The sequence below is a fragment of the Gymnogyps californianus genome, chromosome 1 (assembly GCF_018139145.2).
Source record: "Gymnogyps californianus isolate 813 chromosome 1, ASM1813914v2, whole genome shotgun sequence".
NCBI classification, from domain to species: domain Eukaryota; kingdom Metazoa; phylum Chordata; class Aves; order Accipitriformes; family Cathartidae; genus Gymnogyps; species Gymnogyps californianus.
This window is the reverse complement of record NC_059471.1, coordinates 60,055,778-60,080,441: the sequence shown is the minus strand read 5'-3', so window position 1 is coordinate 60,080,441 and position 24,664 is coordinate 60,055,778. Positions and strand designations below refer to the sequence as shown.

The 24,664-nt window shown below is 40.5% G+C and overlaps 1 protein-coding gene across 1 annotated transcript in view; it reads left to right on the top strand.

Annotated features, from left to right (window-relative positions):
* The window catches only part of NALCN (sodium leak channel, non-selective), a 260,771-nt gene extending 242,211 nt beyond the window's left edge, over positions 1 to 18,560 (top strand). Inside the window, exons 34-44 of the mRNA XM_050903338.1 lie at positions 2,700 to 2,819; positions 3,888 to 3,956; positions 5,785 to 5,933; positions 6,639 to 6,732; positions 7,521 to 7,653; positions 8,223 to 8,338; positions 10,663 to 10,820; positions 11,483 to 11,633; positions 13,626 to 13,775; positions 14,457 to 14,574; positions 16,339 to 18,560. Of these exons, the coding sequence (XP_050759295.1) occupies positions 2,700 to 2,819; positions 3,888 to 3,956; positions 5,785 to 5,933; positions 6,639 to 6,732; positions 7,521 to 7,653; positions 8,223 to 8,338; positions 10,663 to 10,820; positions 11,483 to 11,633; positions 13,626 to 13,775; positions 14,457 to 14,574; positions 16,339 to 16,532 (1,452 nt within the window). The 3' untranslated portion in view covers positions 16,533 to 18,560. The remainder of the gene's footprint in view (positions 1 to 2,699; positions 2,820 to 3,887; positions 3,957 to 5,784; positions 5,934 to 6,638; positions 6,733 to 7,520; positions 7,654 to 8,222; positions 8,339 to 10,662; positions 10,821 to 11,482; positions 11,634 to 13,625; positions 13,776 to 14,456; positions 14,575 to 16,338) is intronic.
* Positions 18,561 to 24,664: the final 6,104 nt, after the last annotated feature.

Here is a 24,664-nt window from a genome sequence, read left to right as displayed (position 1 = left end):
TGTGTTTTGGTGAACCCAGTGAACTCTTTTCTTGCAGAACATCTCAGATTAAATTCACCCTGTACAACACAAGGTCTGTGTTGTATCATGGAAGTTCTGCTTGATCCATTTATATTTTGCTTGGTGCATTAATCCCCACTATTCTGTAGCTGTGACATCATCAAACCTCTCTCAGTTTTGTTTTGTTTTTTTAAAGTATCATATTTCATTTTAATACCTTTTAATAAGCTATGTCAAATTCCAGTATTGTCTATCTTTTGTTGCACAGATCTGGATTCTGTGTGGTAACGGTTCTCTATCTATGAGAAAATTGTCACCACAACCAACTGTGCAAGGTGTAATTAGCCTGTTTTCATAATATTGGAATCTAAGGACTTAAACACATTTTAAAAAGCATATATTTTTTTATGTATAAGGATATCCGTAGTGTAACAAAGCACACATTTATGAGCTTAAAGAAGATGCTTCCTCTGTGGTTAGGTTAGTACATAATTCTTTTATAAGTTTGTGGTTGAGTTTTTTTCTTTTCAGTCCCCTCTGAATAGCTGATACTGACCACTATCAGAAACAGGATAGTAGACTACGTTTCCCACTGCTCTAATGCAATATGACAGTTCCTATGTTCCAGTGATAGGTTTTGCCAGCAGTGATGAATAAGCAATGAAGTGAATACCTTGTAGCAGCTGTAGCTAGAGTATGTCCGTGTTGTTGCTTCTTTTTTCCCTACCCAGGAGAAATCAGTATCTCTTGAGAGACGAGGCAAACACAGAAAAGTTTGATTTGTGTCATACACAGACAGGTTTTAATTTACCTAGTAACTATGTCTTTAGAAATACTTTTTTCTCTTATACTGCCAGGAGAAACAAATACACTTCTAGAATTTCAAAGGAACTTTGTCAGAGCCAAGAAAAATTTGTTGACTGTCTCAACAGGCAAGCTATCACACTGTGAACGCACACGATTTATGGAGAGAGGAAGCAGCTTCCTGCCCAGGATCTTCCCTAGTGCAGCATAGTCTGGTTACAGAGTCTGCTATGTCCGCATTCTGCTACCACTAGCAGGCATGGTCCATGAGGAAGGCCAAAGCTTTCTGCATAGCTAATGGCCCTGTGTCCAGTCTAAGGACTCCTGATTCAGTCTTAAACCTCTGCTGCTCACATCACTGTATGTGGTATAGAAGAATAGGAAGAATTCGGAGATCTCACTTTTGTTACCACACTGATGATCACAGAATAGAGTGAGATGTGATTTTTTTATTTGCACAGTGTGGTATTCAGTTCAAGATTATAGACACCTGAACTTAGGTGTTTAAATTGTACATGTGAGGTAGGTGTTTAAGCTGTCACTGTGATCAAGGGTTGATCACAGCTGTCACTGTGATGTAGGGTGAGATTCAGTTGCCTAAATAACTGAAGGCATCAAAAGGTTTTTTGGGTACCCTAGCTGATCTCCCCTTATCTCCACTAGCCGCTACAGAAGGGCAGGGATGTTTGCAGGTCTTGTGTGATCCCTGCCAGCCCCATGCATCTCTCTCCAATATACTAGGGCATCTCAGCTGATTGGATAGAAGGAGGCACGATACCTTCAGGTACCTCAAATAATAATTAGAGATTCAGAGACCGTATTCTTCATTTTGTAGTCAGGCTTCAGAAAACTTCATATGACAAAGAACTAACTGGAAAATCAGCCTTTTACCTCAAACTAGTGTCCTTTTATATATGGTTTAGGTTTCAGAAATGCAAAGAATACTGCTAAATGGCAGTGTTGCGAGGTGGGATGGAAAAATCATGTAATGAATGCCTGACATTTATAGCCTTTATATAGTAACACTTGACTTGCTTTGAGGTTTAATACGAATTGTGTATGAGAAGCTCTCTGGTGTTCCCTCTACATGCATCACCCTACCTCGATATCTGTTAGCTGTTGTGACTATTTCTTACCAGTATCTATTCTTAAGCTTCCTGTCTGCACTCCTATTACCTGTATTGGAAATGTCAAGCACTTTGGGTGCTGTTTGTTACCAGGTACATTGTAAAATGTACTGCCTTTACTGTTCTTAGGTTTCTTCTCTTATATGCTGCTGAGTACAGATGGTGCTGAGTACAGGGTATTCCTTAAAGCAAGAGATATTTGCAGTATGGGAAAGCTTTTTAATTAATTTGGACTATAGGTGCTACAGAACACAATTGTATTCTTGAGTTCAAATGTCCTTATGTGATTTTAGCTTGCTTACAGACAGCTAGCTAGATAGGATACTACTACCTCTTTTAGCTACATATTACTGACCTAATCATTTTCTAACTTCATGACTTGCTTAACTATATCTTAAGCCCACGTTCACCTCAGCAATCTATACGTTAAGCATTCAAGTCTGAGGTGGTCAGCTGCACTCCTTCCTTCAATACTTGATGGAAAGAGAGACACGCTTCCAGAATACTGTTCATCCCCTGGTCTTCGTCATCTGTGGTCTTCAACAAGTACCAGTTTTCCTCCATCTAAGGGAAGCTTACATGATCCGGTTAGTCTAGCAGCCTAACTTGTCCACATGGGAACAGTTAGCTGACATGAAACCTGCCCTTGGTTGTTTGAAACTATTTCATAAGATGAACTCAATCAAACATTTTAGAGAATGGAAGAGGTTCTTACAGCAAGAAATAACCATTTCTTCAGTACAACTGAGAAATTGTTTTTATCCATAGGTCACAATGAAGATTATTGCCATGTCACCTTCTGGCTTCTGGCAAAGCAGAAGAAATCGGTATGATCTCTTGGTGACATCTCTTGGAGTTATATGGGTGATACTTCACTTTGCCTTACTGGTAAGATTTACAAAACGCAGTTCCAGTGAGTAAGCTTGATTTTACCTGTTAAGCACCAGCAGTAGGATTGCTGCTATACATCCAGATAAACCCTTGGGAGTTTAATAGGGCTGAAATATGACTGAAACAAATTAAAGTTGATGCTAAGAAGAAGGAATCATTGTCTTGGACAATAATGAGGTACAAATGTTGTCTTACTGATATGAGGTAGAGTCTGTAAAGGTGGTAGAAAACTGAAGTCTTCAGGAGGGATGTGAGTGAGGAAAGGAAGGAATCTGAAGAGATTGAGAGCTCTTGCCAGCAGCAGTCTCATGCACATCAAGGAAGAAAGAGGCAATGCACAGAATCCAGACAGGAGCAGAGGACTGGAAGAAGGCATAGGTTCAAAACTGCTGAACAATACAATCTGTCCCAAACCCAGCAGCAATTCTGGACCACTGGTTTTGGCTAAGGGGTGATGTTTAATCCAAGAAGGCATGGAGGAGAGGGGAGGAAATCAGCTCTCCCTCCATCCCACCCCAGTTTTTAAAATTTGGCTACACGCCTTATTCCCTTATTTATGAGGGAAGGAGAAGGGATAGTTGATACTTGTCATCAATCACAAGTTGTCAAAGTCACAACCCTATAATAGCTGCAGGCTTCTCTCTTGTCTGCCCCAAGCTCTGTTTGGAGGAAGACCTGTCTTGTGTGACTAGTCATTTTGCCCTGACATTCACAGTTTGCTCCCTGCTGCTGAGTAGCGTGGAAGGCCTGAGGAGTTTCTGTAAGCCAGCAGCTGCCTAGACGAGTAAACTGGGGCTGCTAGACATAATTACAGCCCAGCTAATAGAGGATTGAAGGGTTTTTGGTTTGATGTGTGGGGAGGTTGGGTTAGTATTTTTGAAGTGGTAGAGCATCTTCTGTTAGTTCCTTACTGCTCCACTGTTATTGAAACATTGGTGCTACTAGTTTATAATTTCTCTTATTTCATATGGCCACTGCCCGATGTTATTAAAAGACCAATTATTATGGTTTTTCCATGAGATCCCTGGGGGACAGTGCATTACATCTTCTGTGTTTCTGTTCCAGAATGCATATACATACATGATGGGGGCATGTGTAATTGTCTTCAGGTTTTTCTCAATTTGTGGGAAGCACGTAAGTATAAATTAGGAACTACAACCATTGCAGTGCTCATGTATAGATTAAAGGACTAGTTGCTATGCGCCTCTCGTGCATGTTCTGTAAGGCTCCATTTTATATGCCAAAAAAATAAGAGGACTTCAAGCACCAGTCTCCAATTTTACATGCTGTCTTTAAAATGTGACGATTCTAAGTATGTTGTATAATAGCACTATATTATGGTTACTGGAAAAGCTGCATTTTTTGCAAAAAAAAAGTGCAACTGCAATACCACACAGTTTTTTAAAAATGCTCTCTAAAACTCTGAACATGAATTGTGCTACTTTCAGTCCTTGCCATTTCAGTGTGGTGTGATGTGCATGCTATTCATTTATTTTCTCTGCAAGACTAGTGGAGTGGTGGTTGATGCACTCATCCTGTTATGATAGCGCTTTCTTATAGAAGTTTCTTCCTCCAGAGTGCAGGTCTGTGTCTTGTGTCTCTCCAACGTATGTCTTATCACAGTAAAGGATTTATGTTCAATTTTTAAAAAATATTGGGCCAAGATATTCTTCTGGAAACACTGGCATGCCAACAAAACAAGTCACTTCTAAAGTTTACATTTCTTTTGTGTTTGGATTTGCTCTGGTGTAATTGAGAGTAGGCTGGCAGAATAAGCATAGGCAGAGAACAAACACATTTGTTTAACAAGTGATGACACTCTGCATTCTCTTGCTGTAGAACTTCTTAGACTATCCAAACATTTTCTGTGAAGTCTGACATATTAAAGTAAAAGTGATGAAAAGACTGCTGTACTAGGTTGCTGGGGTTAAGGACAGTAAGTTAGAGGGTTTGTTCAGTAAAGATAAAAAGTTTTCTTTCAGTCAAATTACACAGAGCCTGTAGAGCCTTGGAAGTCAAATGAAAAATCCTTGCTTCTCCTATGCAGCCAGACCAAGTGATTGCCTTCAAAGCTTTCTGATTGAGTTTAAAGTTTTTTCAAGGTTTTAACCTGGTCATTTGTGCTTTCATGTTAGGAGCTGTATCAGTTTCACTAATTTATCTGTTGTGATGCAATGTGATGACTAAAAGTCAGCATGAGTTATCAGCTTGGCGTGATTCTACAGAAAACTGCTACCCTCAATCCCATTAAAGAGAATTTTCCACAGCATCCAAAGTGGTTAAGGGTGTTTGTTAGGACAATCTAGGGCAATAACTTTATCAAGAGTAAAATGTAAAATATGCATGCATGGGAAAGTAATATCTATTATCTAGGCCTACAGCCTATGTAATTTCCAAAACTATGCTCTCTTCTTAAGCTCTTTGGCCAACTTGCGTGAGAAATTACTAGTTTAATCAAGCTGTGCTGATCTTAAGGAAATCCCCTTCTCTATACATCAACCCATTCCTTTAGGTAGGCTGCAGTATCTGTGGTTTCCACCTAACAGCATCACTTTCAGATAAGCCCAAAGTAGTTTACTGCACCACTGTTCATGCGATGGTAATGTTGATACTTCTGGAGTATCAATCCTAGAATATTATAGTTAAGCTTATGCTGCATTATTGCTGTATTATCCTACACTGTATTATCTTATATATTCTCTTTGAGGAGCAGCATCTTGACCTTGTAAATTAGGCAGATATGCTGATCTCTTTAACAAGTAAAAAGCATACTATATTCAGAGGAAGACACAAAATGTTCAGTTCCAATCAGATTCATAATGTACCATTTCACTGGGCTCGTCCATTAACATATATGTGTAAAGAATTCGTTGTCAAAATGGCAAGTGCAATAATTCTCTTTTGCCTTTTATCTCTGCTTTCCTGAATGGCATCATGGATTGCTTTTTCTCTGTCCTTCCAGGTGACACTAAAAATGCTACTTCTGACTGTGGTTGTCAGCATGTACAAGAGTTTCTTCATCATAGTGGGAATGTTCTTACTGCTTCTTTGTTATGCTTTTGCTGGAGTGGTTTTATTTGGTACAGTGAAATATGGAGAGAACATTAACAGGTACAGTATGTACTTACTACCTCATGGGCATGTTCTTTAAACAGCCTGAAAAAATCACATTCTGGTAGAGAGAAGTTTATCTGTGGTAAAAACCAGACAGGGCCCCAAGTCTAGCTGAAGAGCTCTAAACAGAATTTCTGATAGGAGGCACTGAGCCATCTTTCCGGTCCTTGTGCATTGGACCAAATGACACCCGACCCAGCCCAGAGCAGACTGAGAGCTGTTCTTCGTTATGCCGGCTGGAATATGCTTCAAAGCAGCACTGCACTAGCCGCAAGCTGCTGAAACACAGTGTACCTACTACACCTTATCGGCGTCACCCAGGAACAGGATCCATATACCAGGCTGATACAGAGAGGGGACAGTTCTGTGAACTGGCTGTTAACTGGAGATTTCCCAATCAATAGCATCATCAGGCTTCAGGAAGAGAATGGAGACAGGAGGTAGGATCTGGCCTTGAGTCTGCTTTAGCTCTTTGATAAAATGAGCCAAAATACTCAGACCGGTGTCTGAGCTAAAGTTCAGTTATTATATCTTAAGTCATGGAATAAATAATTCAATGAGCTCATTCAAATAATACTGTAAGTATTTTTAGTTTAAAATAATAGAAGAATAGAAAATGGAAATTATTTGCATTTTTTCTTGCCAACGTTTTAGTTCTGGGACACGAAATGATCTCTCTCTCTCTCTTATTCTTTAAAACAGACATGCAAATTTTTCATCAGCTGGCAAGGCTATTACTGTACTCTTCAGAATAGTTACTGGAGAAGACTGGAACAAAATTATGCATGACTGCATGGTAAATACAATGCTGCCAGAGATAAAGTAGGCAAGAAACAGGAGACACCCTTGCATCTCAAAGTGTTTCCAGTATCTTAGCTTTGTACAAGGAATGTTGTGATTGCCTTTATCTCTTCAAGAGATGTAATGTTCGCTAAACCTCAGAACATGACACACAAATTGCAGTTCCTATCACACACTCACAGCATAATATTTCATGGGGCTAGGCTATTACATGGTTTAAAAACAAAAATAAAAAGATGTTTTCAAAATCAGAAGTGCAGTAACTCGCTTTTCCACTGTTATCTCTGCTTTGACTGGGGCAAGGTGACTTTTCAGATTAACTTTGTCTTTAATGCTTGCACTTTGGCTCATTACATGTGAATGGTAGTCTTAATGACCTCAAAATTTGTCCTTGAATCATTGTATTTTGCCCAAGTAAATTTCTGTCTGTGGTTTCCATTGTGATGAAAATCATATTCCCTTCCTTTTTAAAATTAATGGGCAGGGAAGCTTCTTGAAAACCACATTTCAGAGCACCAAGTTGTTTCTCTACAGTGGCATAATGCACAATGTGCCTTGTGTGTGGTAGTGAGATCCACACCTAGGCCTTTTTTGTCATATCTCTCTCTGTTTTCTGATTTCTAACTTCTAAAGGAACAAAAAGCCCCTGCCCACAATAATGCCCACAGTATTATTTCCTATTTGGGAAGCTTTAAAGAAATGATAGTCATAAGTATTGTATTGATTGCACAGAAATGAAGAATCTCTTTTTATGATTGATGGACTTTTTGTTTTGTTTTGAAGGTTCAGCCTCCATTTTGTACGCCAGATAACAGCACCTACTGGAAAACAGACTGTGGAAATTATGCTGGTGCTCTTATGTATTTCTGTTCGTTTTATGTCATCATTGCATACATCATGCTAAATTTGCTTGTTGGTAAGTGAAAATACACATTAATAACAAAAAGGTCCATCTTGACATGTAGTATGTTAGATGTGAGTCTGTTGTGCTATTCAGGTATGAGGTTACCTTGTACCTTCACTGTTACCTTATATGCATATGATGTTTTTGATAATTCTCTGGCATGGTCTATGCTAAAACTCAGGAATTTTGGGAATGAAAGTTTTTTGAACAACGAGATGTGTCGTAGTTGTGTAGTTACCCTAAGAAATACTATTTTCTGAGCTTTTCCTTCCTCCAGTTAACATTTTTCCGATATCATTGGAATTCACCTAATTGATCTTAGAAGATGTTAGATTAGGCATCTCACCAGCATTTAAGATATAGCTTTTAAAAAGTGAGCACAGTGAATATTGATGTAGCATGACAGTATATTACCCATTCAGAGTCCTCATCTGAACATACAGCTATAGGCATTTATTAATGTGAAGTTTGCACAACAGAATTCATATTCTGTTGAAATTCATAGTGGCTTATAGATGTTAACAAGTTGGAATGTAACTACAGGCTTTCTTTATAGTGTATTTTGGTTTTGTGGTTTTCAGCTATCATTGTGGAGAATTTCTCGTTGTTTTACTCAACTGAAGAAGACCAACTTTTAAGTTATAATGATCTTAGGCATTTTCAAATTATATGGAACATGGTTGATGACAAAAGAGAGGTAAGAAACTTGATAATGAGCACGGAAATCCAGTAAATTTACATTTTTCCTTGAAAAAACATATGGGGAAAACAAAGTGTGCTGGCAAAACTCACTGAGCGGTTACTGTTCAAGTTTTAAAAGTTCAGTGAGCATGATCTAACATTGTTCATGGCCCTTCAAGTACTAACCTGTATTCTTTACTACTGTGAAGTACTTATAATAGTAGATTTAAAAACAAATGTAGATATTAATAGGATCAATACAATAGCATCTTTCCTCCTGGCTCCCTGAGAGTTGTTCCCTTGGAAGTCTACAGACTCACATCCATTTATGTGTCTGATCTTCAGGAAGGGCTTTGCTGAGATTTCCGCACTATCTCCCATGAGATCCTCATAGAGAGGCTGATGAATTATGGGCTGGATGGGAAGACGATGAAGGGGACTGAAAACTGGCTGGATGGCCATGCCCAGAGGGTGATGATCAGCAGCACAGATTCTAGTTGGAGGCCAGTAACTAGTCGTGTACCCCAGGGGTCAATATTGGGTCCAATCTTGTTCAACATCTTCATTAATGATCTGGATGATGGGGCAGAGTGCACCCTCAGCAAGTTTGCAGATGACACCAAACTGGGAGGAGTGGCTGATACAGCAGAGGGTTGTGCTGCCATCCAGAGGGACCTAAACGGGCTGGAGAAATGGGATGACAGGAACCTCATGATGTGGTTCAATGAGGGGAAGTGCAAAGTCCTGCACCTAGGGAAGAACAAACCCAGGCACCAGTACATGCTAGGGGCTGACCAGCTGGAAAGCAGCTTGGGAGGGAAGGACCTGAGGGTCCTGGTGGACACCAAGTTGAATGTGAGCCAGCAGTGCCCTTGCGGCAAAGAAAGAGGGCTAATGGTATCCTGCACTAGGCAAAGTATTGCCAGCAGGCCAAGGGAGAGGATCCCTCCCCTCTACTCAGCACTGGTGAGGCCACACCTGGAGTCCTGGGTCCAGTTCTGGGCTCCTCTGTACAATAGAGACATAGACATACTGGAGAGAGTCCAGCAAAGGGACACGAAGATGATGAAGGGACTGGAGCATGTCTCCTATGAGGAAAGGCTGAGAGAGCTGAGAGTGTTCAGCCTGGAGAAGAGAAGGCTCAGGGGGATCTCATCAATGTATGTAAATACCTGAAGGGAGGGTGCAAAGAGGATGGAGCCAGGCTCTGCTCAGTGGTGCCCAGTGAGAGGACCAGAGGCAGTGGGCACAAACTGAAACACAGGAGGTTCCCTCTGAACATCACGAAAGACTTTTTCACAGTGAGGGTGACCAGTCACTGGCACAGGTTACTCAGGGAGGTTGTGGAGTCTCTATACTTGGAGATCTTCAACAGCCATCTGCACATGGTCCTGGGAAGCTGGCTTTAGGACGCCCTGCTTAAGCAGAGGGGATCAGACAAGGTGACCTCCAGAGGTCCCTTCCAACCTCAACCATTTGGTGATTCTGGAATGAGAAGAGCATCTGGCAGACTGAGCTGTTCAGATGCCTATACAAGTTAAATCATCATCTGAATGATTCATGACATCACTGAGATTTGAATATCAACAACATGGTGAAAGAGGTTGGTTGCCGGTAGTTGGTACATGGCTGTGCTGGAGGTGGAAGGTGGAGAGCTCTGCATGCGTCATGCCCAGCACTGACAGTATCTCTCTCTGATGTGGAACAACATATTACAGCAAAAATAGTTCCAGTCAGACTCATTTAGCAGAACAAAATATTTAAAGAGTATGGATACCACAGTTTCAGAGGGAAATACTTTCAGTCCTAATTTTTTAACAGCAGATCAAAATTGTTGTCTCAAAAAGTGCAACATATGCTAGGTTGACTCTTAGAGCAGAAGACCTTTGAAAAGCCAGTAAACTCCCAACATTGTCCTGTCCAAAGATGCACAGAGAAAGGGACAGGTTTACAGCCAGGTATAGGCCTGGCTGTGAATGTTTAAATTGTAGCTTAATTTCAGTTTTTCAAAAGCAGCTCTTTGGGCATATGATTCTCATTACAGATTAATGCAAATGGGGAAACTAAATCCCCAAGCAATTTTGAAAATTTCTGGCAAAATTAACAGCACAGATTCTCATTGTATATCAGTCAAATAACAGCAAAGACTTCTGTGAATGTGCTGAAGAGCTGGCTGCATGTGTATATTCTTCAGTAATGTTTTCACAGTGACTTAAATAGGCCAGGATTTGACACACAGTCTTAGGAGAAATAATGTTTCTCTCTCTGATCAAGTTGAATGTCTGAGTTGGTTGTTAGGTCACAGTAATAATTTACCATCTATTATGCAATTTTACCCAGGGAGTAATCCCTACCTTCCGAGTGAAATTTCTGCTGAGGCTTCTGCGGGGTAGGCTGGAGGTGGATCTCGACAAGGACAAGCTGCTGTTCAAGCACATGTGCTACGAAATGGAAAGGCTCCATAATGGTGGTGATGTCACTTTCCATGACGTGCTCAGGTACTTGAGATTTTCTCTAAATTTGTAGAACGGGTGTAATGGCCTGTGTTTCTCTCCAGGCTAACAGGTATTCATTAGGCTTGTGAAAAGGCAAGACTAATAGCCACAGAGGCACTGCCATTTTAAATGTAATACGAAAATTAGGTTTCCCTTTTTTTCCTGCAAAAATATTAGTGGTGGAAAACACAGGTCCTAGCGAATCAGCTCTAAGTAATTTTAACGTTTTCATTGGAGACAGTTTGTCATAAACAGCAGTTACGTGTTGTTCTTGTATCCCAAGTAATGAAATGTTGTCCCCACACATGTAGCAACATGACAGTGAATCTGACTAGAAATAAAATAGAAATGGGAACATTATCCAAGCGTAAATGCTTAGGGGGAAAAAAAAAACCCAAACCACCACAAATGCCCTAGTTGCTTACAGTTCAGCAGCTCACCTGTATTGGATAGCTAGATGTAGGTGATAAGGTCTTCATTTGTTTTGAGCACCACAAGTCTCTTCTGTAATCATCTCAGCATTTTTTAGCTTCAAATGCGAATTTATTGCATACACCTGAATTATATATTTTTGCACTAAGGTGTTAAGTATGAGCTTTGATTTTCTAAATTAAAATGTAAGGTCACCAGCATTTAAAAAAAAAATAAATCTATGTTTCTTCCAGCATGCTTTCATATAGGTCTGTTGATATCAGAAAAAGTCTTCAGCTGGAAGAGCTGCTTGCTAGGGAACAACTGGAATATACCATAGAAGAGGAGGTGGCCAAACAGACCATACGCATGTGGCTGAAGAAGTGCTTAAAGCGAATCAGAGCAGTAAGTCAAGCTAAACCAGGATCTAAATGGTTGCAGAAATTGTACTGCCCAACAATGCTGGAATTTGCTGTCACTATGCTTCATTTACTCTGGAGTCACAATAATATTTATGTGAAGAAGTATGTAGCAGATGCTAACTCAGCAAAAGAAAGTATGTTACAGCTCAATTGAAAGTGCAACAAAAATAAGCATCTTTTGAAGGCAAAAACTGTCTTCCTGCCAAAAATTTATCTGTCTTTTCGATACAGCAGGAAGATGCATGTGCAGAGACCAAAGTCAAAGGAATAAAGAAAAAACAATGTATTTTGATGAAACCTCATAGGCCTAATCCTTCCTCACAGAATGTAATTGTATAATTTCCTTGTCTCTGCTGGCAGAAGATACCATGATCAGTCACCAGCAGATGACTCTTCAAATGGAACCCGTATCAAGATACATCGAGTGAGCCATTACAGTAACTGTGTGTGCAAATGAGCAGTGTGTACATGCAAATCAGGTATATGAACCGTGGCACACAGTAGCTGTGTCTATGGCAGTAAATTAAGCAGGGCCAAGGCGTTGGCTCAGGACTGGGATGGGGTCACCTATACTCGTTAGCATGTTCCTCGGCACAGTTTTGGCCCAGATCATGCAAGTCCTGGCCTGTCACTTGGCTTCAGCACTGCAGGAAATCCCAATCTGTTTAATTTACTAGTATAGACCTAGCCAATGCTTCTGTATTCTGTTTACGCAGTGCTTCTGATCGTCAGAAACATTTTTGCCTTTGCTCAGGATAGCTACATTATATGCTGGTCGAAGTTTGTCTTGGATGAAATTTATATTAAAAAAAATAAAGAAATTTTAATTAGGTTTTGCAGTTATTCTCCTCTTTTCTTCCAAAAACAACTCTTACTTTATAGAAAAAGTCACAACCTCGTTGCCTTGATGACTGATTTTTCAGTTACTGTAAGGCTGAGTCCAGGTTTTGATGCATATATTTTTTATTTTTATAAAAGCTTACTTCTTGTGAGTGTAGGTTTTCCATAGAGATCTGTGATCATGGGATCTGGCTTTTTCTGTTTGTAAATTTATAAAAAAATGTAATTGGACTATTTGAATGTAATATACATTCCAGCTGAAACATCAATGTTCAAGGCATATTCAGATAGATAGTTTCATTTTGATCTCATCTCTGTAATAATAATGGCAGTAAATTTAATCTCAGCTCTCAAATCTGGGTTTGTTCAACTCTGTTGTTCATTTCATTATGATATTGAATTACACTATGTTAAAGTAAATATGCTATTCATTTCACTCTAATAATATGGTTCAGATCATTTCACATTATATGAACCTTTTATAAACTGAATGTAATTATGGAAGTTAATATATATTTTCAAATTCTCTTGTTAGTCTCTAAGTCTCTCTAGAGGGAGCATGTGAAAACTACCCAGGAAAGTGAAACCCTTCCTAAGGGCTGTTTATTTTAATTTAAAAGCAAATTAGATTGTAAGGTCATAATGGTAGTGGTTTTGTTTTTCTATTTCTACTGTAAGTCTATACTCAGTCCACTACTGTTTTATTCAGTCTTATTGGCAGCCTGTTCCAAAGTCCATGAAAGAAATCAGAATTTTTTTGTTGCCTTCATGTAATTCTTAGTGAATCTCTACCAATTTCCTTGTTTCTTTTTCTTTGCAAGAACTTTTAACTCATAAATTCAAAACTTTATATGTTTTTAAACTCTAGGTTTAAACCAACAGTTGAGCAACTTGCCTTCCACTTAATATAGTTTATAAGTTTCATCCTCTGTTCCCTACATAAAGGTTAGACATATGCTGGAAGTCACTTTATTTAAATAGCGACCATCTGATACATGTAGCTTTATCGATGCATATGGTATCCACATCTGGTGCTCACTGTTTGGTTAAATATTTAGAAGGCTTTAAAAAAAAAATCAAACACTGTGACACACCGATGAGAACATTTTTGTTGTCACATATTGTACCTTGATAGAAACAACAGCAGTCGTGCAGCATTATCCATAGTCTACGAGAGAGTCAACAGCAGGAGTTGAGCCGATTTCTGAATCCTCCTAGCATTGAGACAACACAGCCGAGTGAAGATATGAATGCTATTAATCAGGATAACAGTGCACAGCCAGAGGTATGTTAACCAGAAGACTATCAGCTACTCAGAACAAATTCAGAAAACTTCCATGTTTCTTACTTGTTCTTTTTTAAACATCATTTTAACTGGAAAAGTTGAAAGCAATATCTTGTTTTGCTTCAGTCTTTGCCTTCAGATGTAAAGGCAAGATGGTCTAAGGCAGTAATTCCCCAGCTTAGTTAGCTGTCTTGCTAGCACCATAAAGGGCAAACTCAGCTGTACGACTCTGGCAGCACCAACTTTCAGCTCTAGCATGATCTTTTTACAGGCTCAGGGATGTGAAGCTTTCCTGTTCAAGCATTCTGAAGTAGTGTTTACACTGAGAGTGATAACGTTGGGCATGCTGGGTCCTCTGAGTAGGAGAGTCCTGGGCTCTTCCAGAGTAGGGAATGAAGGCAGTACAACATAAGGACTCCAGTGTAGAAGGCTGAGAACAATTTTGTATCCTTCAGTGGGACTGTATCATGGAATTGAGCCCAAATGGTCTTTTTATTTTTTCCTATTAGTGGTAGCTTTCTGGGGCAGTAAAGAATAGAAACCATGCTGCCTTAACAAATGGCAATATGTTTTGTTTGTATTCATGTATAAAGCTTGGAAATAGAATAGAAAGATAACCCTTCTTAGGATTATCCCCATGCAATGGGGAGCTATGACTGAGATTCTTTTTTCTCTGTTCAGACAAGTAGCCAGCAGCAGCTCCTTAGCCCAACACTTTCTGACAGAGGTGGCTATCGACAAGACTCTGCAGATGCTGGAAAACCTCAGCGGAAATTTGGACAATGGCGTTTGCCATCGGGTAAGTGAAAAATGTTTATCAGTAGAGTCCCCACATGGCAAATCACCGCTGTGCAATAACAAGGCCATGAGAGGCTTCATGATTCACAGTTGTACCTCCCGCCTGCTGCTTGCACCCACATCAGGCTTTTTCTACCCTCATACGTGATGGAATACAGCAATCTCTCCCCTTCCTCCCAGTTCTGAAAGTTTGGAAGATGGGCTCAAGCATTGTCATGTGGAGGTGGTTGGGGTTTTTTTACTTTTTCATACATTTACTCAGGATCTTTGGATTGGGGGCTGTACCGTCCCGTATGTTTGGATAGCATCTTGTGCATTTAGAGTTCTCTTTTATCATATAAAGCACAGTGAAAATGAATGAAGTTTTTCCTAATAACAGTAATAACTTCTGAGTGCCTTGTCTTGTCTGAGCATACCAGGCGTATGATTTATACCTTACACCATAATAATACGTTTTTATATCTTCACTTCAGTCAGGAATTGGCCAGATGTACAATGTTTCCCATTTATTTTCTCAGAAACAGGAAACATCCTCAAGTTACTCTAGTAACTACAGTCCGCTAGAAAAGAAAGGCTAGACTATGTCTTATAGGAGGGTGCTTATAGGAGGGTGGGAGAGGTGCATAGGTACAGTCTGAGGCCTTATTAAGTCTTTATCTCAAGAGCACTCTCCACCACCTGAAATATTATCTCTCAAAGTGCATATTGACCTCTGCTGCCTGCCACACTTGTGACCAGCATGTTAGATGTGTGCACATCAACCTGCTTTCAGCTGTCATCAGTCAGTCCTGTTCCAAGTCAGAGCACTGCCTTCAGAGGCTGCCACTGTTCAGACAGTAATCATATCTAGGTGGAAGTAGAAGAGATGGTTGTGCTATGAGTACCATTAACCCTACTTTTGTGACCAGAGTACTTGTCCAAGAGACAGGACAGCTTAATAGAGAGCTTTCAATCTGTGTTTTCCACTTAAATGTCACCGAGCAGCAAAGATCAACATTTTGTTGGAACAGAGAGAAAACGAGGGAGCGTGCTAAGGAGGAATTGTACTACTGTAGCCAACTGGATAGGTTTTTCAAGTAAGAATGAGGAGTTCAGGGTTTCCTTTCTTAGCACTGATCTTGGCCATGTCAGTCTTGAATGTTCCTTAGTGGACGGTCTCAGAAAAGGAGGGTCAGCTCCATGCACAGTACAGCCCGGCAGTTTATAAGTAGCCTGCCTCCAATCCAACAAAGACATGTATTTAAAATCATGAATAGCATCATTAAGATCAATTGTGGGTTTTATATACTTACACACGTGTTTTAGTGCTTTCCTAAAGCCATGCCAGCACCTTGTACTGGCTTCCACCCCTAGGCCATAGTTAAATATCACTTTCTAGGTGTAGCTGCTCACCCCTAAATGCACTTTTCCCTCCCTTTTTCTGGCACTTACCACTTTCACCATTTTGCCAGCAGGTCAGCTCATGTAAGTACTGCCTAAATCATTTAGGTTGCAATTAGCCGGGTAGGAAGAGATCTATTGCATCAGCTATCCCAGCAGAAGGAAATGAGGCACTGCTCAGTTAAACTGCTCTACCAGCAGATTAGTGGGAGCAGTGTGAACAGCTGGAGCTGAAAAAAAACCACATTAGAACAGAGCCGTACTCTTTCTGCAGTAAATCAGCTTAAAGCTGCCCCAGTCCAGCTAGTTCTGTATACCTGAATTCTAAGCAAAAATGTTCAAGGTGCAGATCTACTCTAATACAGAACTTTGTTTAATTTCATAGCCCCCAAACCAATAAGCCATTCAGTGTCTTCAGTCAACCTCCGCTTTGGTGGACGTTCAACTATGAAATCTGTTGTATGCAAAATGAATCCCATGTCTGATGCTGCTTCTTGTGGATCAGAAGTCAAGAAATGGTGGACAAGACAATTAACTGTGGAGAGTGATGAGAGTGGAGAGGACCTTCTTGATATCTGAGAAAAATTTAAGTCATACTGCAACAACAACCACTTCAAGTACAATCTAATTTTCTATGTTTAGAATTGAAGATACTGTGTGATGTACGATTTCTTTAAAATCAATGTCATAATTTTTTTCAAATGCTTATCCTTCTGCCATATGTTAGAATTCACCTCTATAGGTACTAACTGTACTTTAAGAAACCTGTATACAATAGCAGTACTAACAAAGCCAGAGAGACTATATTGCCTTTAGCAGACAGAGCATTGAAAGATTTCATATGTTCTGTACCTACATAATGAAAATGTATTTTGATATACACACCTCTGTGTTTTTCTTCAACCTATACCGTACTTTAAAGTGGCAACACTTTACAATACAGGGGTAATGTATTTCTTCTTTTTGTGTTTTCCCTCAGTCCTTATTTAGTAACATTTCTTTAGAAAGATTTTGTTATTCACAAATGACCTGAAGAGGTCAGCACTGACTTCATGTTCAAGGAAAGTATTTTTACAAAGTACAGATTCTGAATTACAATTCTAAGCTTTTTCTGGACCTTTTTTTAAAATATGCAAGATACAGGATAACTCATTTTAAAATCAGAAGGTGAAGGATTGGCTTTTAAAATGTAAATATCTTCGGGTTTTGATTAATTATGCAAAGAGCTTGATTTTCGTAGAGAAAACAAGAAAAAAAAGAAAAAAAAAGACATCAAAACTGTGCATTTAGGCATCCAGCAAAAGACCTCCATGTGAAAAACATGGTTTATGCTTCATTTTCAGAATATACTGGTTACATATATGTATGGTGTCATTGTTCTCCTGTTAATTGGATCCCATTTCCTTGTATAGTCGTAAGATAACTTTCTTCTTGTCTGTGTGAATAAAATTAGCATGTTGGGTGTTCTAATTACAGAGTAGTATTGTCTGGCTTTTAAAATACAGTTCAGTTTTGCCTGTATAGGTAGAAGTGAATTTTACTGACCCATGTTACTACTCATGCTACAGCCCTGCAAAGCTAAGGCATGACACTGTACTGTGGTTAAGTACCTTTGTCCCTTTTATCCCGATGAATCATATTTTGACGTGTTAGCCTTCTTTTATTTTATGAAGCACCAATAGTGCTACGTTATCGCTGGTGAAAAAGCAGCTACCCCTTTCATAAAAGTTTTTCCGGTGAAAGGCCAATGCTATACAGATACAGAGGTGGAGGAGAAAAGCCACAAAACACAGCGGAGATTGTTAGTTTCAGAATTTAAGGCTGTCTAAAAATGTGGAGTAAAAATGGACCCTTCCCTCAGGGAAGAACTAAGAGGTTGCAGATTTTGTAGCTCGGCCCCTGACTGGGTTTTTTAGCATAGCTGGGACCTTTCTGTTACCATTGTTTCCTATGGAAATAATAGGTTGCTCTAACATGGCCTGATGTGAGATCTTGTAAGAGGCTCACAGTTAATGTACATCACCGCTTAAAAAATATATCCTTTAAAAAGCAGACAAAAGCCAGGGCTTTGCAATGTTTTCTGGCCACAATATTAATGTAGAGTGGTCAGAATACAGCATTGTTTTCACAGATGCCTTCACCGTAAATGCAAAATTAGTTTTGGCCATAAAATACAGTTTTCTTGGCATCTATCAATGTTTTGTTCCCTGTGTATGGTTGAACATGGTTTAGATTTTTTTCAAAAATAGTCATATTGAGGACATCTGTATTTTGTGGTTTCTTTATGTGTTCTGGGGTATATTTAAGTTTAAACCTAGTCAACTGTAACTCTATAGTAACAGAACATGTGCATTCTCTTGTTTACTAGATTATCAACCATCAACAAAACTTCATATGCAAATCCATTCTTTTGTGTTGTTTTGTGCTTAAGTTGAGCTTTTGTATATATGACAAAAAGATAAATATTGGATTTATAGAAGATAGTACCTTTGAAAGTTCAGTAATATATTGAACTGCAGATCTTTCCGAATCATTCTTGTTGCAAATCTTCTTTTTAAAAACTCTGGCAAACATTTTTTCCTTGCCTTACAGTACTCTGTCAATAAAAGTGAGTTGCTTTAAGCAATATTCCTCCCTCTGGTTTTCATTCTAACTGCCTTCGCTATATCTGGCTCATCTGTGATAATGCTGTGTAGTGGCTAGGTGTGTGATTTGCACAGAATTATTTAAAGAGATGCTTTCAAACTTTTCTAATTGGAGGGCCTTTGTTTTTTTGGTGAGAAGTCCAGCAACCGACCTCATCAGTACTGCCACGAGGGGTCTTATTCAAAAAATGGGACTAAATAGGACTGTTCATTATTTATTTTTATTTAACCCACTTTCTTAGTTTGCTTTCGAGCCTGGATGTGAATATGTGTGCATGCGTGTGTCTGGGGTGGGGGGGGGGTGCGTGGCAGGGGGAAATTTGTGGTGGAAACATGGTAATGGTTTCATAGACTGCCTTCCAATATCTTCCAAAACACTGGAGATCCTTGGGCCATCTAATTTAACTGGCAAGCTGGCTCTGAGAAAGCAATGCTCACCTGCTTATTCCCCCATTTTACTTTTGCAGATACAGGAAGTGAAATGGAGTTACAAAGATATGAAAATAATATAGACTAGAGCACCCAGGCGACTAGGTTAAGGTGAAAACCCCCTTAGTACGGCACCCCCCGACATAACTAGAGAAGGTGATAACCTCCTACTCTGCAGCAGAGCAACCAATGCACATTTGCACATGAAGGTGACGAAGCAGAGAAGAGAGTTGAAGAATGACTGAAGTTCAAACAGCATGTGCAAACAATGGAGAGACACAAAGAGGAAATAGTGCATCAGGAAATCGGAGTCAGTCCAGACAGCCTGAGAGAAAAGTTCAAACAAGAACAGACCCTAGACAAAGGTAAACGAAAAATTACCAGGGGAATATTACTGCCTACAGTGCTCATGGCTCCTGGAATTAAATCCAGAGTTGTCCGATACAAATGAAAAGAAGAAAGTGTTTAGACTCCTTTTCATCCACTAAGAGAGCTCTGTTCCATAGGAAGCAAGTTGTAAAAGTCTTCATGGCTTGGGTGGGCAAAAAGTGTAGTGCATGTTGTCAGTGCTTGAACGAAAACCAGCTTGTGGGAAGTCTGAGAACATGCAGCAAAGATGTATCTCAATATCATTCCAAAGTCAGGTCAGATTTCAGACAATCGCTTTCGTAATGAAGAAATTAATAACCTGAAACCATCTGCTACTGAAGATATCCAACTGAATTAAGAGCTAAAAACATAAAGTACAGTTTTATCTGGCAAGCTGAAAATACCATCATTGTTTTAATTAATGAGGACCAATCAGGCTTAAACATCTCCAAAATAACATTACATTCAGTATTGCCTGCATTCGAAGACCAGTATCGAGAAGCCAAGGATTTATATGCCAAAAGCAAGTGAATGACTTTGTGAGAATAATCTTTTTTGTTCTCTTCTTTTATTCACAATGTGCCCACAGCTCTTGTTATTGTGCAGATAAGGATGTCCATGAATAACTGAAGCAGGAGAAGAGTTCGCACTGTTGTAACAGTACATTTGGAGCCCCAGCAAGCAAGACACGTGCTAAACCTCCCATCCAAGAACGTGCACTCCTTCTCCTGCAACATTTCCACAAGTAAAAACAAACACCGGCCTGAGTTGTCCGTCAAAATTGCCAATAGGATTATCTCAGTCTCCCCGAATTTAGCTTTAGGAGGCTAAATTCATTCCTTCTATTGAAGGCAGTTTAGACACACCGCAGATGAACCTGCCACAATGCATAGGCTGATGCTGGGAAGTTGGCTGCCCTGGTTTGTTCAATTGCTCTGCAACACAAAGGGAGCCTCACTAGCATTCAATTAACCTTCCTCTTCATCCCAAGGACCCCATTAGTAGCTGTTGCCCATTGTTCTCAATGAAGAACCTCTAAGCACCAAGTTTTTAACCCATCAGTGAGCTAAGTGTACAGGCAGTGGCATTTTATCCCCCCTCCACAGGTTCTTGTCTCAGGTACTTATTCCAGTACCCTTACCGGTTTCATACTTTTACCTGACTTGCGTATCTGCACTGGGGGATTTGGGTAAATTACTTGGGCACCTACAAAAGTGTGTTTCATAGAAGGGTAGCTTACTGGAAAGGCAAGAAATGTCTTAAGTACAGGTAGAAAAGGAAAAAAGCCTATTCATCAGCCTGAAGAGCTGTTGACATTAGCCTTTTCTTCTTTGTGAATTCAAGCCAGCAGCCACCAGTAGCACAAGCCTCCAGTGTCTCAGTGGGCATTGCTTTGTTTCAGGAAAACTTTTGCCAAGGTTGGAAACAAACTGGTTTATACCAGATAGTCATCAGTGAGTCCTAGAGACTTGGGCAGTCAAGTTCTAATTGGATCCTTCACATGATGGAAGTCACTGAGGTGGGATTACTGTTTGCGAGTGCATTTACCCCTGAAGGTAAGAGAAGAGGGTTGATCCTTGAGTTCATTGGCAGAGCAACTGGATGTCACATCCTCTCTCCTGCCCTGTATTCTGGTTTTCTTTTAGGTTTTGTTCTCCAGTTGCATGTAAGGTGGACAGTGCCTTTGCATATTCTGCATTCTCAGTACATGCTCCCAAGAAACGGGGGATTCAACACAGTTACGGTTTCATTATAATGTATCTGATGCCAGCTTGTAAGGGTATTGAGTCTTGCTTTTTTTATCTCAGCACTCATTCCACAGAACTACATGTTCTACAGAGCAGGTACTTTCACCTCTCAGATTTTCTAAATTCATACTTCACATTTAAAAACAAGAAAGAAAAAAAAGAGAAAAAGAAAAAAAGAAAAAAGAAGAAAGAAAAAAGAAGAAAGAAAAAGGAGTTACCTGGGTGTTGGGTTTGGGGTTGGTTTGGGTTTTTTTCTTTCATTTTAGCAGCTATTTAAAAAAAAATAAATCTGTGTTTCTACATAAAGACAAGCTTCTCGGTTGTTCTGACCAAGCTAAGAAAACAAAAAAATGTTTTACCTCTTTCTTAATGTGTCCATTTCTCAAATGCACCTCAGTTTTGAAATGAAGAGTTTCTGTGTTTTGACTCTTCTTTTTAGTTTAAAATGTCATCAAAACCTATTTGGTGTATTTGACTTAAAATTGTCAATACTTTGGTCAACAAAAAACTGATTTTCCCCATGAATTTTTATCGTGCACAAAAATTCACCCAGATTTCTTTTTTTTAAGTCCACCAGGAAAAAGTTCATCCAGGTGGATGAAAAACTGGACATGAGCTGGCAGCGTGCACTTGCAGCCCAGAAAGCCAATCGGATCCTGGGCTGCATAAAAAGAAGCACGGCCAGCAGGTCGAGGGAGGAGATTCTCTCCTTCTACTCCACTCTGGTGAGACCCCGCCTGGAGTACTGCATCCAGCTCTGGAGTCCTCAGTACAAGAAAGACATGGACCTGTTGGAGTGGGTCCAGAGGAGGGCTGCAAAAATGGTGAGAGGGCTGGAACACCTCTCCTATGAAGAAAGGCTGAGAGAGTTGGGGTTGTTCAGCCTGGAGAAGAGAAGGCTCCAGGGAGACCTTATTGCAGCCTTTCAGTACTTAAAGGGGGCTTATAAGAGAGGCAGAGAGAGACTTTTTACCAAGGCAAGTAGTGCCTTGTAGTGACAAGACAAGGGTTAATGGTTTTAAACTGAAAGAGGGTAGGTTTAGATTGGACATAAGGAATAAATTCTTTATGATGAAGGTGGTGAGACACTGGACCAAGTTGCCCAGAGAAGCTGTGGATGCCCCATCATTGGAAGCATTCAAGGTCAGGTTGGATGGGGCTTTGAGCAACCTGATCCAGTGAAAGATGTCCCTGCCCATGGCAAGGGGCTTGAACTAGATGATCTTTGAAGATCCCTTCCAACCCAAACCATTCTATGATTCTATGATTCCTACAGGTTTTTGTATCTGGCATAAGAACAATGTCATACGGAAAAATGGCATGCAGGAAAAAGAGGAACACTGCCTTTTCCGCTATCTATAGGAACAATGAACATTTTGGTCTATCTGCTGGAATTGATTTAGCCAGAACATTGATTTGCTGACATCGCTGTGATTCTTCTTCCCAAGCACTTCAAATATTTCAAAAACTAAATATCACCAAGGAAAAAAACAGATCACTTTTCCCAGTTCCTTCTCAGCTGCCTGCCAAGTCCTCCAGTGAGACCAGACATGTGGTGGTGAGTTTTGCAGTGCCCCTGTAGGCACTGCTGGCCTCGGCCACCCCGCTGTTGGAGACAGCCATGTCCTCATCAAAGCTAGTAGACGCAAATAGGTGCCTGTGCCTCTGTACTCCATGGCAAAACCTGGCTTTTCCGCCGCACCCACTGTGGAGGGGAGTTAAAGCTCTACCGAGGTCAGCAGAGGCTGAGCAGATGCAGGGCCCCTCAGGCTGCTCTGCCAGGAGAGGGTCACCTCTGGCACCGCGGTGCTTGGGCAGCCAAGAGCAGCTGACGGGCACAGCAAGGCTTGCCTAAGCTTTTCTGCCAAAACTTTCAGATCGGTGATGTTGGGCATGCAATTTATCCACTCCTGTGCTGCAGACACTGCTGAGGATAATATGATCCAGTGAGCTGGTATAGCTGCTGTGAGTAAGAAGGTCTCAAATGCAGCTGCTTGTAGCCAGCTCCAGCTCTTCCACCAGAAAGTATGATGCCCTGAACTTGGCTGGTTTAACTCTTCACCCAGCTGCTGCTTCTTCTGAGCTCTGTAAAATACTCCAGATTTAGAAATCCAGGTATTAAATCCTTCATCTTAATTGGATCAGCAACAGCAAGAATATGTCTCTGACCTTGGCCTATAGATGTATTTCAACTTTATATGTATTCATCAATTCAGCATCTATCTGTAAGGGCTTATCTACATGAGGAAGTTGCACCAGCTTAAATTTAACATATTGTGCAAATTGATTTCTCTAAATCAGTTTGAATACCTGTGGAAATGCTTATTTCAGTTTAAAGATTTTTTTCTATTGATCTGTGTTAAAACCCAAATAACCTTGGTTTTATTCCAATGGTAAGAGTGCTCCCACAGGTCTACACATCAGCCATCTTAATTGGTTTTAAAACTGCACCTTTAATTATATGGTTGTAACTCTTTTGCATAGAGGAGGCCTTTCTTGTGATCTCTGGGAGCAGCTGAGGTGCTAAATAAAAGCCATCTCAGGAGCGGCTTGCGCCCTGCTCCCTGAGCGGCCACGCCGCCCAGTGCTAGCCCAGCCCCGGCTCTGCCGTGTGCCACTTCAACCACTTTGCCCCAAGACATTGCTGGGCAGTTTGTGGTAATTCACTCCAGGAACCACCTCCCAGGAGACATTTTGGATGGGACTGTGCTGCATATTGCTCCCTCCACCTTGTGCAGCCCTCAGATATGATGTGAGCAGCTTCGTAGCCCCGAGTATCCCTACAAGCCCCCCTGCCATGCCGCAGAGCATGCAGGACATCCTCTCAGTTTCACGCTATGGCTGGCGTGATACGTTCCTTGCCTTGTTCCATACGATTGAGCTGAACAAATCACACAAAGAATACGACAATTATTTACTAGGCCCACAAATGGGGCCCAGGGTATGTGCTGTGGACGTGACGTGGCTTCTGCAGAGGGTCTCACCCCGTGCAGTGTGGCCGTACAGCTCCTGCCACATGCCTTCGGAGCCAGGGGCACCCGGCTCTCTCTTAGGTCACTTTTAGACACAGTCAGCTTGGGCTCGGATTGCTTTCAGAAAGTCTTTCTTCTTTCAAGTAAATCAGTGCTTTTCAGTAGGAAAAGGTCTTGGTGTGATCCGTAAGACTGGTTTTCTGAGCCAATCTAGCTACTGTGTTTTATTTTAATATATGTTCAGTGATCCACAGTTGTAATCAAACATTATATTCCCCGTGAGCCGGACAGTCACAAATGCCAAAGACAGGCCATTTCAACAATTTTCAATAGCTGAGCTTCTACTAAGGTATCGCAGAACTATGACAAATTTAAACTTTTTTAACACTAGAGGGCTAGCGTGACTTTACATTGGCTGTCTGTGCACACACACACACACAAGATTAGTAGGTTGATCATCTTTGTGGTAGAAGTTTAATTTTTTTTTTTTTGCTTTGTAGAGTACTTAGATACCACAGTGACAAGAAATTTCTAGCATCATTATATGA